The sequence below is a fragment of the Rissa tridactyla genome, chromosome 1, assembly GCF_028500815.1.
Source record: "Rissa tridactyla isolate bRisTri1 chromosome 1, bRisTri1.patW.cur.20221130, whole genome shotgun sequence".
Taxonomy (NCBI): domain Eukaryota; kingdom Metazoa; phylum Chordata; class Aves; order Charadriiformes; family Laridae; genus Rissa; species Rissa tridactyla.
In genome coordinates, this window is record NC_071466.1 from 61280672 (window position 1) to 61294877 (window position 14206).

The window sequence follows — 14206 nt, forward strand, 5'->3', positions numbered from 1 at the left end:
GTGACGCTGGCATCACAGGGTACCTCCATGCACACCGGGCTGTGGCGCTGCCAGCCCTCGGGCCGGGGATGCAGGGCATTTGCTGTCGTTTACGTTAATTAGGCAATGTATATTCCTCACCCTGCAGAGTGGGGGATTCAGGGATTTGTGATAAATTGCCACCTTTTATGAGCTTCGGCCTTAAAAAGTATAGGCTCAGGTGCATCTCTATGCAAAGATGGAGAGCACTGGTGGGATTTAAGCATGGGCCACCGTTATGTTGTTTATCTTTCTAAAAAGTGGCCAAGTGAAATTTTAATGTGAAAATTGATGAATAAATAGAGATCGAGAGAGCTCATGTTAGTACTTAGTTTCTCTATACGATTTTATTATTTGAAAAAGATTTTAGAAATGTGTTTCGTGTCACAGTTGAAGGCTTTTCTCTTAGAAAGATCCATCTGGGGGCGAATTTCGAACCTTTACAATAGAGCAGAAGGGGCTGCATTAGCTAATTGCTTGTGCTATACTGGTTCCTACACTGGCGCAATCAGTCCTGAGGGAGTTATGCCAGGTGGGGAGAGAAGGAGACAGATTTTACTACACGGGGCTGCAAAAGCTCCTAAGCAGGGCAGAAACTCATACAAAACATTTTCTTGCCAATTCCCCACCACCACTCCCCAGCAGGCATTCAGTGGCTCTTAATCTGTTTTCCTCCACTCATTAAAGACCTGTGTCCAAAACGTGGGGGGAGAGGGACTCGGATGGCGCTTTGACATTTCCCGCAGGGAGAAGTTTCTCCGCGAGCCGGGAGCAGAAGGATGGACGCTGTGCCCCTCTGGAGCCTTTCCACCCACAGGTAGCTCCTGGAGGAGGTGGCTGGTGTCCTGAGGGACATTGGCCCTGCGGAGGGCACAGGATGGCACCCCTCTGGGTTCCTCCTCTGTCCTTGTCACCTCACGGAGGTGCGTGCAGGGTCTCGGTGAGACAGGGTGAGTGCCTTTGCTTTTGGAAGAGCCATGCTGGTGCGCTCCCAATGCAGGCGATGCGTTTTTGCGGGCATGGAGTGGGGAGACACCTATCGCTGCAGACACCTGCCCACTGTCGTGCCAAAACCTGCTCTGCACTGAGCAACCCACCGAGGCAACCACCCACCTCCCAAATCCCTCTTTAAAAAGCATTAACAAGCGCTCGCGAGCCTTGTTTCAATTTCCAAAGCAGAATCTAACCAGAGATGTAATGTTCTGACCAGATGGCTATTTTTAAGGCTTACTGAGGAAATTCAGAAGCCTGTACAGACAAAATATTGTTTCCGTTAATTTAAGTAGCAGCGGTCTTGCTGCCTCTTCACTCCTCTCTGTGCTAGCTGGTGTTTTCAGGGACCTGGAGAAGCTCTCTGCAAAAGCTCCGCCAACTGAAATAGTGAACGGCAGTAAAAAATGCCTGTTCAATCCTATTTAGAAAATGAATCTGAAATTAAAAAAAATATAGACCACAAAAATAATGGTGATTCCATTCTTGTTGACAGAATGAGCTTCACTGTTTTTACTTTTCTCGCCTGCATTGTATTTTATAGTTACCTTCCCCTTCGCCATCAAATGCCTTTTGTGTGTCCTGTAGTCATTTACTCCCAGATGAAATTTTCTAGTCTATATTTAACAAATTGCTTCCATGACTATAAGCCTCAAGTTAATTCTAAATGACTTAATTAAAGGCATTTGAGGATACTGAGGTCTTAATATTAGTTACTTTTCCATATAATAACCATGATGCTCACTAGGGGGAAAAAAAATGCATGGTGGGATAGGATGTTTGTCCAGGAAGCTGCTTTTGTGCTATAAAATAAAGATTTGCTTGGCAGCAGCAAGTGTGCTCTCTAGGATTCTTGCGTTCCTGATACGTTATAGGACGGAGGATGGAAACCAGTGGAGAATATTCCTGTTTTCTAGGGCTTTCTTCTGTTTCTTTGATTTTATTCTTTCCTACTCTAGAGGAGCACGCAGGAAGGCAACAACCACAATGAGAAGGAAACGAAAGAAAATGTAAATACAGCAATAAAAGCCCTCATGTCTGCCTTTCATTCACTCAGCCTTAAACACGTTGTTTGCTCAGTGAGAGGCAGAGACTTTGGTGGCTTGAAGGAGTTTCCGGAGTGGGACCAAGCAGGATCCCCTGGCCCATCCCAGCCTAAAGGGTTGTCCACAGTGGTTCAGGCAGCTTGGGGGCCTGTAAGAGGGAAAAACAGCCTGTCTGGCTCATACAGCAGAGCAAGACCCTTATCCATGGTCTGGGATCAATAATGTCAGGTGGAAGAGAAATAAAGGACTTTGTAGGTGCCTGTTCTTCATCTTTCCTGCCCCACAGTGGACTTGAGGGATCACAAAGTCCTTCCTACCTGTTGAGCTTTAGAAAGGGCTTTTTCTGTCAGAGTTCTTGTACTGCTGCTAGGCAGTTATTTGAGGTAAAAATTAATCTCTGTTTCATGTGGTTGTTGCTCTTTCTTTCTTGACCTTTTGTGTCCTTCCGTCTGCTCCTAGAGGTAGAAGCCTATCTCATATAAACAGGCCTGCTTCTGGCATTACAAACTGATTTATCCTCTGAACTAACTAACTTGCTGGTGTTGATACTTTGCAGAATTCCCTTTCCGTCCATCCCTTCCCTCAACAGATCAGATGCCCCCTGAGCATCTCCTCTTGCCAAAAAGACATTTTTGACAAACCTTTTCAGGGGTTATTTATTTTCCCCTAAGATTTTGTGTGTAAGTGTCTTTCCTTCCATAATGTTGCTACAAAAAAGGGGCGAACGTCAAAGGATTCAAAGGAAGGGATACAGAAATAATGTAACCCGAAAAGCAATATTCATATAGCTGGCTGTGTGCAAAGTCTTCAGTTTGTCATGCGTGACCACATGAGTTATTTGGGCATTTCCTACCTACTGCAAAGATGCTAAAAGAAGCACAAGAGTTGTGTGTCAACTTGATCTGGAGGCAGGACAGGCCTGAGCAGAGGAGAGCAAGACGTTATCTTGTTATAGCCTGAAAAACATGCTCAGTTGACCCAGATATCGCTGAACACCTCCTAGCTGCTCACTAACCTTTGGAAGTTCATCACTAAAAGGTGGAATCATGACCGAGCTCTTTATGATGGCTCTTTGGCTACAACTTGCAGAAGAAAAAAAATAATTAAACCTGCATTCAGCACCATCACAGCTGTTAGCTTATTTCCTACTCTTGACTTCCCCAAAAATATGGCTTCAACCTTCTGTTTCAAGGGAAAGTCATTCCTTTGTAGTGAGGATAATCACTCCTCCCCCAGGCACAGACCCAACACCATTTGCTGCAAACAGGACTCTCTTCTCTTTTGTTCATTACCTGTAGGCAAATCCAAGCGGTCTTTTTAAGCCCCAAAGCAAAGATTTCCAAATTTCCTCTGCAGGGGGTCGCTTAAATAATGTGTGTTTTCGTTTTATCCCAGGGGAATTATCTTCCTGAATGCCATGCTTTTTAGGGGGAACCTTTGCCATCCACCTGCTTCCTTCCCTCCTCAGAAGAGCAAATCTGCCCTTCTTCCAGAACATAACACTCTTATTTCTGTATAACAGTTAATATTGTGCAGGAGTAGAGATAATGTTCTCAGACCCGAGTAGACTTTAGTGGGTTTATTTCATGTATTTTTATGGCCTCCAAAAAGTCATAACAAGACCTTTGGGATTTAGAGGTGGGCAAGCCACTGAATTACTATGGGAAGAATTGATGTTTCTCAGGTCCCAGATGCATGTCCCCTCAGAAGGCAGCCAAGTAGGGCGAGAAGATAACCCGACTGCCACACTCATTTCAGGGATTTGGTCTGCAAAGGAAAGTATTGCTAGCTAAACTGTTGAGAAAAGTTATTGAAGAAAACCAGATCTTCATCAACAGGGCAGTATTTCTAACCCTGTGACAGCAGAGTGCCATCAAAGGACCTCCTCTCACTCGTGAGTTTGTTTGTCTTCTGAGCAACAGCCACCTAACTAGCGGCAGAGATTTTTCTGGCAATTCCATAAGCATTAGATATATCTTAGACCTATGCTTAATTCAAAATTCAGCAGTAAGTGCTTTTTGTCCCTATTGCAACTTCATGGAACATGACCTTGGCTTGCTTTTCTTTTTCTTCCATTGGACCGGGACCTCACTGTGCTAAAGCCTTACCTACTTACCAGGATCCCCTAGCACATCCAAGCCTGCCATCTAAATCGCCTGACCAGATTCCCAAAGTAAACTGCTTTTGAAAAAAAGTTGGTTGTCTTTACAGAGTGGCCCAGGACAGCCCATACGTTGACACACACAACAAATGAACACAGCACTATTGGCTCTACAGGCTTAATGTAATCTTTATAAATATCTTTTGAGAAAGTCCTGGCCACTGTCACGTGGGAGTGAAGTTGCTGGCTACATGTATGATGAAATCTGGTAGGACAGGGCATCAAGTCAAAGGTTTATTAGCAAAGGCTTGCCAGTGATCGAGGTAATTAATAACAGCAGGAGTGGTTCCCAAAATGGAGCGCAGAGTTCTCACAACCAGTGCTCATGTTTGGAGTCCCGTCTGCCATCAAACAAGAAGCTTTTTTGGAACTTATGGGTAGACTTTTTGGAACTCATAGGACTTACTTGGCACTTTGAAAGTTATATATTTGCTACACCTTAGGAAAGCCAGTCCTCACATTCAGTAACAATGCGGGTGATTAATAGATTCTGGTGGTCTAAGAACCGAGGGTCTGCACTAACCCTCGTAGTGAGTTCATTGCAGTCATCAGGATGGGCATGGGTAGAGGCACAGATAACCACAGACAGAGCAAATGCTGAGGAAAAAGCTACAAGCATTCCCAGGTGCAGGAATACATCTAATTCTTCCATCTTGTCAACCAAAGGGGACTAACTCTCTGTCCCACATGTCCCAGAACAATTATTATTTGACTTTAATTAACTCGTGTACTTTAATCCACAGCTCAGAGAGAATCGTGTCGCATAACTATGAGGTGCCTTAAATGTTCTGTATCATGATAGTTTTAGCCAGCTTGTTTCTCTTGTTAACCCAGCGGTACATAAGGAAACAAAAGATGGTGGGAGTAAAACCCCATGTAACATTGTATATTATACAAAAAGGTTTCAGGACAGAAGAAGAAGTATAAAACTTTACATTCCCTGATCTTCTGGGAAAATATGAAGGGTACTTCGCTTGTGATCCTGTCCATCCCCTGTTGTAATCAAAGACAACACGATTCTACCACCCATGATAAACACTTTCCTGGTTCCACCAGAACATAACAGTCCCCAGATGACATGGCGTTCTGAATCCCATCCATTTAACTTCTAGAAAAGTAAATGTTTCTTGCCATAAAAGAAATTGTACTCTGTTTATGAGATGGTCGTATAGATTTACCAAGATCTTAACTACTCCCAAAAGTTTCACAGAGCAAGTGTTCCTGGATGCTGCCACGCATAGACACACACAAAAATAGGAGGTCTTCATGTTCCAGGAACCACTGCATTAACGCGTCCATCTTTCAGACGTGGCAAATAACAGACCAACCCTGAGACTCTTTCTGCAACTTGATACATGTAATTTCTTATAGGTAAAGGAAATCTTTTAGGAAGACACATAGACATGACAAGGGTCATGTCCAAGACCCATGGCAACACATGGACAGAGTTTTCTTCTAAGTTGTCAAAGAAGAGCCCTTAATTATATGTTTAACTTTTTTAGATGTGAGTTTGGTTTGGTAGGGGCTACATTTATCCAAAAAGAGTTTCATAAGGTACAAGCATAAGCTCTGCCAAACTGATGTCTTACAGAGTTTGGTTCTGCGTCTCATCGGTCTCTCCACAGCCACCTGGAAACTTATTGCATTAGTTATTTCTCCTGCACAACGTGATTTGCCCCCTTTTTCATGAGCTTGTATCGTCAGCTCCTGACCTGTGAAAATGAATGTTCTTTGTCAATTCACTTCTCTTGTCTGTAGGCTGGATCTTTGTATCACTTGGGGCTGACCATGCTCAATTCTCTTTTTTCCAAGACTATCATTTTTTGCTGTTCCCTTCTGGAAAAAAAAAATAGCAGCTTTCTATAATTTTAATTCCCTTCCAGCTGTTTTCTGTATTTGCCAAAAGCCTTCTCTGTTCCGTTCTCAAAGCACTTTAGGACATATTGAAACTCAAAGTAGAGCTGTTAAGACCTTACTCAGCATGGCCTGCATCGTGCATAAATAGCTGTTACGTTTTTTTAAAATGTTACTACTGTTTTAACAGAGCATTAAATGTCATTGTGAATTTATTGCATTCAAACACTATGTGGTTCCTGGGGGATGCAGCAAATTGCACAGTACTGGGTCCTGCATCGTTCAGCCTGGAGAAGGAGGTCTGATACAAGAGACGGAGATGGGGAAGTGACGAATTGGTGGGCTCTGTGGGCGGCTGCAGTAACCAGGCAGAGAGAAGAGGAGTTAGATGGGTCTGCCACCTTCTTCTTGCTCTGCTCTCACAGAATTATCCAGAAGGAAAGCCTTTCCTCGCTTGTCAGTCAACTGGGAAGGACTCTTAGCTAGTCTGCGTGATGACCCAAATGGGAAATGTTGCCTGTTCACCTTTCTTCCTTGCTTTCTCCCTTGCTTTCTCCCCAGTAGTCTGCCCCGACAGAGGCATACAGTGATCAGGCTGAGGGAAGCCAAAGGCTGTGCAGATACAAACCCCTCCGCTGTGTTGTGTTGCCTTCACAGCTGTACAGCGTAGGCCAGCCAAAGCGCCCTTATAGCTCCCATACCCTACAAGCTGGTGAGTGCCAGTCATAGAATCATAGAATGGTTTGGGTTGGTAGGGACCTTAAAGGTCATCTAGTTCCGACCCCCTGCCATGGGCAGAGAGACCTCCCACTAGACCAGGCTGCTCAAAGCCCCATCCGACCCTATTTCTGACAGGTCGTTGCCCTTGGCGCCTGCATTGTGTTGCTGCATGAAGGATGGCATGGATAAGAACAGCAGAATGTGTGCTGCGTCGCTTAAAACGAGGACAATGTCTATGGCCCACAGAGCCACCCGCTCCTTAGAAGGGCTGCGCTCCCAGCCTGCTGTCCTGTGGGTGCCGCAGTTGTCCTCCATTTCCCCACTTCTTATCCCACCTGAGTTAGTCCTGCTGCTGCTCCTTCTCCCAGCTCCTCCATCAGCCTTTACCTGGGTGGGGGCCTGTCTCTTCCCAGGGCAGGTCTGGCAGGTTTGACTCGCCTGGTGGCTGGGTCCCTTTGCAGGTTTCCGAAAAGGCTCCCACTGAATGATTTATACGGTTACATGGCGAGCGAGAACCACAGCCACCGAAGGCGATGGATGCAAACCCCAGCCTCACACCATGCACCCGCTGTTGCTCCCATTCACCCTGCAAGGTTCCTTAAGAACAGACCTCTGGTCCAACCGTTGAGCTACTGGAAGTCTAAGTACAGGCTGGAAGTGTGAGATTATTGAGAAAAGTAGCCAAAAAGAAAATTTAGATCTATGACTAAATTAATGCCAGATTAACGCTATCAAAGCAAATGGTGTTTATAGAAAATCTTGTTTTCTTTATATTAATGCTAGAGAAAATCAAAAGAATGCTAAAGGCAAATTTCGTCTAGCAGAACTGGAAAAGAGAACATGGGGACAAAGCTATAATTACTGGTATTTCCTATCTGTTGAAACCTGGGGTTGGAAAGAGAGGCAGTGAATAGAGTATATTCAATGGCATTAAAATCAGTTTCTTTTTCTGGACTTCAGCTCAACGCTGCAAATTAGCAGGAAGAAAATAAGCCTCAGAGTGAACAGGCAGAGAAGCCAACTTCTTCGTGTTACTCTTTGCTGGTAGGGAAAAAAAAAAGGCATTTTTTTCCTTCAAGAATTCAAATTCCTAGCAACCCAAACTACAGCTGCACGCTGTCAAGAAGAGAACGTACGGCAGATCTCAAGTGGTTCAGTGTTCGTGTGTCCGCACACACATACTATTATCCTGATTTCCTTTCTAAACATGTTATTTTAATGAAGAGAGGACAGGCATGCTGTTTAATTAACTCCTGCTTTCTAAAAGAGACGTCCTGACCCAGATTGATCGTGCTCCAACTTAGGCACCTGCAGAGGTACCTGATTTCAGAGCATCCTTGGCACAGTCAGTGGAAGGGATAAGACCCTCCCGATCGTGATTTGGTCCATCAGAGATCCCAGTTGCCATTGCCAGGTGCCCGTCTCTTTCTGACAACTATTGCAGGTACTTAGGATAACTGTGCTCCAAAGTCAGCCATTTCACAAAGCTAGGAAGGATGATTCCTCACCTTAACGTAGCTCTACTTATCACTGTCATCCCACGTGCCAATTTCTCTTTTAAGCAATAGCTATTATTTGACTGAATGCCCGTAGGAAAATAGGCTCAATTAAAACATGGGGGTTTTTACAGTGGGAAAAAATCTATCATGCGCTAACCTGTAGTTTTAGATCACTGCATAGACCTGAATTATTCTGAAGCAGTCCCATGTCATAAAATGTTTACTTAGTTCCTGATTTATTTTCACAACAGTTCTTAAATGGAACGGTTGGAGGCTGCATTTTCTGTAAAGATTTAACAAAATAAATGAAAACGGCTGACACGTTGCTAAGATAAAAAATCGTGTATTATTATTAATAATAGTAATAATAATAATAATGTTGGTGGGGTAATGTAGTGTTGATTGGTTGCTCCGTAAACAACAAATTAGATTTGAAGCCTCTACTGCTGGGTATCCTCAGTACCATCGTTCTCCAAACACACCTAAAATATTGCAGGCTATAGTACGAAATCCTACTTAGAATAAAATAATAGTTTTAACTATTAGGTTTTTAATGGCTTTAATACAGCCTGTTCTTACATGCAACAGTATTGATTCATATTAGATTGCAGCTTAAGGCAGATTTTTCTCTTAGCTGTTCTAGAATGTGATTTAGTATTTAATTAATACTGCTTCCGTCAAGCTAGCTATGTCACGGGAGCAACACATTTCCTAAACATTGTTGTAAATGGGTTATATTTTCACTTCGCTTTATTCGAGTCCTCTATTTAACGATTATCAAGCCTTAAATGAAAACCAGAAAGCAACAAACGTCTTGTTCTCCCTCTGCATTTCTCCCCATGCTCTGCCTGCACAGCCGCACGTGTGCCGCTGCCGTTCTTACCCTGTTCCCGGTCAGCCTCCCTCACTGCCAAATCGCGGGCCACCCTGGGATCCCATATCGGTGGCAGCGGGACGTTGAAAGGGCGCTCAGCGCTTCACAGAGACACCCTGCGCAATGCTGGGGCCAGGCCTTCAATTCTGAATTCTTCAGGGAAGGGATTGCATCTTTGTTTTTTGGGGTTTTTTTCAATAATGCATCAAAGTATTGTCAGAATTACAAGTAAGATTATTTTTTTTTTTTCTACTGAACTTTGGCATGTCCTGATGCACAGTGTTTTACCTTCAAAATCCTACCTGAGCGACACGTGTGGATTAAAGCATCCACAGGAATAAGTCAGGTTTAGCCCTGTTTAAGACAAGTGTCTTCTGTTTAAGAATTAACTGTCATTCGTAGTTAATTATTTTAAACTTGTCACCATGGTAGCAACGCAAAATCGCTAGAAAATACAAAGTGACTTCTGAAACCTGCCCTGGCTCTCGGATCACCACGGCTGAGGCACACTGGCTAGCTGTGCATCCGCTCGGGCAAATTCCCTGTATGCTCAGGTGGGCTTTACCTGGGCGTCAGAGCCGATTTGGGCAATATTATCGCACCAGCCACTTGCTTTTCCAGCCTTCATCCCAGTGCCTGGCTCTAAGCGCCGGCCCAGCCTATCTTGAGCACCGGAGACCTGACAGAGAGGTGCAGCAGCACCACCTCAACACCCGCACCTGAGTCAGGAAAACCCCCCTCCACCCCCTCCCCTTGACAAAGACAATGCTTCTGCCTTTGCCCTCCATCCGCAGTTTTGCCCCACTCCTGTGGCACAGCCCTGGCGCCAGAGGGTGATGCTGGATGCGGGAGGCATCACCCCCGGCTGGCACACACGGCCTCCCTGCCCTTGGCCCTCGATGCCTGCCAGCTAGAGAGGCTGAAACAGGCAGGCTGCACACTGGGCTTCTCTTTTCCCTCTCTTTTTGCCTCCCCTTACTCGGCACCCGCTGCATTTCTTTAAATGCATTTGCCCCGTCTCGGTTAGTTTGTCTCCTCGTGCAGGATTCCTGTGGGAGCCGATGTTTCTTGCCAAACGGATGTGTTTGTAAAGGAAAAGACAAGCCAACTACGGTTTCCAGAGGTCCTCTCAGGAAGTTTATATTCTCTCTTTTCCAGGGAGCGTTTACTTTCCACGGGAGCATGATCGACATGCCATTACTGAAGCAGGCACAGAACATTGTTACGCTTGCCACAGCCGTCAAGAAAAAATGAGCTGGTAAATGAAGCTCTCGCCATGGGGCCCCCGTAGCTGTTTTAAAAGATGACTATAATACTTGGAGGAAAAAAATAAAAAATTAAAGACGTCAAGCTTAAGCAGAAATTCATTTCCGTTTTGCAGATCTGTCATAGTTTGCTTGCCAGAATTGCTAATTACTAAAACTATTCCCGACTCAAACCACCGCTCGCTCCTGCACAGCCCATGTACCACTCACAGCCTGCGACGGAGTTACATCACCGACTGTGTGACATCACAATAATTACTACGAATGCAGGATTATGACATCACTGAAGGAGAAAGGCAAAACCAAAACGTAAAGTGTGAGCTCTGTTAAAGGAGCAGATGAAAATGGGGTCAATCGCTTCTATTTCTTTCTACGCTTCTTCCCACTGCGGTGCACAACTCCCATCAGAAAGGGCAAAGCCTCAAATAATTATGCACCGGTTGAAATAATTGCAATGAAAATCATTACCCCGTGCGGGCTTCGCATTTCCCCCCACCACCCCCTTCTGTAAATGTGCAACAGCCATTAAAAATATTGCTCTGATAATGCGGGACTCTTGACTTTCTTCTCTGTTTTTTTAAAGCGGTCGCTATTGAGAGCGTTTCCTCCTGGAAGCGTCCAGCCCGAGAAGGGTTGGACGGCAATAAACTTGTAGTTTTCGGAGACACAATGCAGCAGAACTTGTGCATATGGTCTCGAGTCAGATTTACATCACATTAGGGATACGGCTACAGGTCATGTGGGCCGTGTGGTTAACGGGCTTAGTAAAGCTGTTTTGAAGAGGTTAACCCAGCTTGTAGTAAGGGTAAATAAACATAACAACCAGGCATTGTCCTCTATTCAGCATGTACTCTTATATGGAGGGCTAAAGGGTATTGAAGCTGCAGAGGATCAACTTGTGGTTGCCAGAGGACTCCAATGAAGTTTGAAACACCAACAATCAGAGATTTTGTTTCTGTTCCTCATTAAATCATGAGCTTTTGTGCTCAGACTATGAACGACTGTTCTTTAAGAAATTAACAGAATGGGAAGTTTTAAACTATGCACCAACCTTTTCATGACCTACACAGCAGCAATGCTGCTGCACTTAGGCAAACACCGCGGGGAAGGCTGTTCTGTTTATTTAAATTCGTAAATAGAAAACAGTTGTTTTTTGAGGGTTTTTTTAGGTTTTGGGTTGGGTTTTGGGTTGGTTTTTTTTTTTTTACACCACCTCCATGGCCATTTTATAGGGAAAAAAAGAAAAAAAAATAAGAAGAAAAAAAAATAACGGGACCGACCCGTGGGGAAAGGGAGAGGGGGGACGGGGGGGGGGGGGGGTCGGGATGAGAGGCTGCACCCCCCTTTCCCCGGTGTGTGTGTGTTCCCACCACCACCACCCCCGCCTGGGGGGACGGACCAGCGGCCCCCCTTTCCGCGGAATTTGGGGATGAGCATCGCGGCTCGGCACCCCCCCACACCCCCCCTCCTACCGGGGCGATCCCTTACAGCGCGGGGACCTCCAGGCTAATCTGATTAATTAAAGACTACCTGTTCATATTGCGCCTCGCAGTTCCCCCCCCACCCACCCCTTCTATTCCCCCCCCTCCCCCGTGATTAATTCTTGGCTGACTTAAATTATGGGTAACGCTATTAAAACGTTATCAGAACTAATGAGAAACAATTACTTAGAAGATGAGCTGGGACGAGCCGGGGCTGGGCACAACGCGTCGTTATCCCCGCAAGATTACGTTAATAAATCATCAGGTGCAAGACGGCGGCGAGGCCTGGCGCGGGGAACGGCAAATGAGATTTATGAGATATAAGGGTTTGGGTTGGTGGGTTTTGGTGTTTTGGGTTTTTTTTGTTGTTTTTTTTTTTTTTCCGCTTTTTTGCATAATTTTTTCATTAATCTCAATAGGACCCGTGTGGCGTAGATTGTTTTATTCCCTTCATACCGCGCCGGGTGAGCGAAGGCGGGGGTGGGGGGAGAAGAAGATTTCAAAAAAATAATGTCTTTATTGTTTTACTGAAGTCTTAATGACAACGTGTGGCAAGCCCGCGGGAGCTGCGCGGCCGCGGAGGGCAGCGGGGGGTGGTGGCGGAGGCGCACCCCAACCCGACACCCCCCCATCCTCCCCGCCTCCGCTCCCTCCTCCAAAGAAATCCAAGGAATAATACTCAGGTCTCCGGAGGTGTTTACGCGCAACCTCTCGCTTCCGCAGCTGACCGCTTAAGTAACTTCACTCCGCGACTCGGGCGCGGAGAAATCAAATATGCAAATGAAATGCCGCCTATCGTCGGATTTCTCCTTAAATTTCCCTGACACCCACCCCCACCCCGGCGGAAGCTCCCGCTTCCATTTAACGGTTTTAACGATTTTCGCTTTATAAGAAATAAAATCCGATTTATTTGGGGTTGGGTTGGCTTGGTTTTTTTTTTCGTTTACTTTAGGAAGCTTTCCGTGTTTTTCCGGCTTTATTCTTCTCCTCTTTCTTTCTTTTTCTTCCTCTCTTTTTCTTTCCCGCCTGGTGCTAGGCAAGCAATTGATGAAACAAAACAGATTATAAGATTAGCGGCAGGATTTTGTGCATATTAATGATAGGGAAGGGCACCGAATGGGTTTGTAATTGCAGATCTTGCGCTTGGGATTGGGAACTGTAGCCCTGCTACAGCAAAGACCCCCCTGTGAGGTTTTCACATTGGAACTTAGGCGAAAAGTGAAAAAGTAATTACCAGAGCACAACATTGAAATGTTAAAGCACTTATTCTTTCTTTCAGCGTTCTGTTTTAAAGGGGGAAAACGGGCAAAATGGAAAATAAATTACTTTCAAATAAGTAGGTTAGCACCTGAATGCTGGTGCGCATTTTCTCTTCTTTTTTTTTTTTTTTCCTCCCCTCTCTTTTTTTTTTTTTTCCCCTTCAAATTCTAGCAATTATTTAGCAGGGCATTTGCTTCTGAACGTACCATCCAAGCAGCAGAAACGGGGGAAGGGAGGGCAGGGAGACCTCGGGAACACGGGGGCACTCCGCCTGGGAGGTTTGAAGCAAATATCGCCGGGAAAGCTGTTCAAAGCTGCAGTTCGAAATTTAGAGGGATGATTTTGTTGTTGTTGTCTTTTTTTTTTTCTGTTCCTTTTCACTTGGTTTTGTTTTGAAATCGGGGCTTGAAAGGGAAAGACTGTTTTGGTTTCCTCTTCGACACAAGCATCAAACGGTATTTTAGCAAGGGATGCGTTTCACAACCACAAAATCCCTTGCAGGAACGGCGTGTTCCCTGGAATATCGAGAAGTAACCTCACACTGAATTTTAACTTTTATTAAAAGCCCCTCCTTGTTTCTTGGGCTGCTTCAGTCCTCCTCCTCCGAGCTTCCTCTTCCCAAAATCTGGATTTTTTGCGTTTAAAACACAGTGCTCCTTTACTGCCTTTTCTAATCGTTCTCTCCTGTGATTAACAGCAAAAGATGGCTTAGGTTTAATGGCACCTCCTCGCGCGTATTGTTTTAATTCTGCTTTCAACGGAAAATAAATGTATCTGGTGGAAATTAGGCTTTGAAAACTTTTTTATTACGAGCCAATAAAACGGAGTATCTGCTCCTCAGGCAGTAATTCCTGATTTCGAATCGGGGCTGGGGGGGGGGGGGGAGAAAAAAAGGAAAAAAAAAAAAAAAGCACACCCAACTTTGAGCGCATTTCGTCCATCCCATGGCTCCCACCCTCCCTTCTCCCACCTTCGCCTCCCTCAGGTTGAGAGCATGGCAAAGCTCCGAGGCATGGCTATTTTTTAGCTACTGTTTTA

The 14206-nt window shown here is 45.1% G+C and overlaps 1 protein-coding gene across 1 annotated transcript in view; it reads left to right on the forward strand.

Moving 5' to 3' along the window:
- The window catches only part of CLYBL (citramalyl-CoA lyase), a 178768-nt gene extending 167795 nt beyond the window's left edge, over positions 1 to 10973 (forward strand). The window contains exon 8 of the mRNA XM_054182875.1: positions 10321 to 10973. Coding sequence (XP_054038850.1) covers positions 10321 to 10416 — 96 coding nt within the window. The 3' untranslated portion in view covers positions 10417 to 10973. The remainder of the gene's footprint in view (positions 1 to 10320) is intronic.
- Positions 10974 to 14206: the final 3233 nt, after the last annotated feature.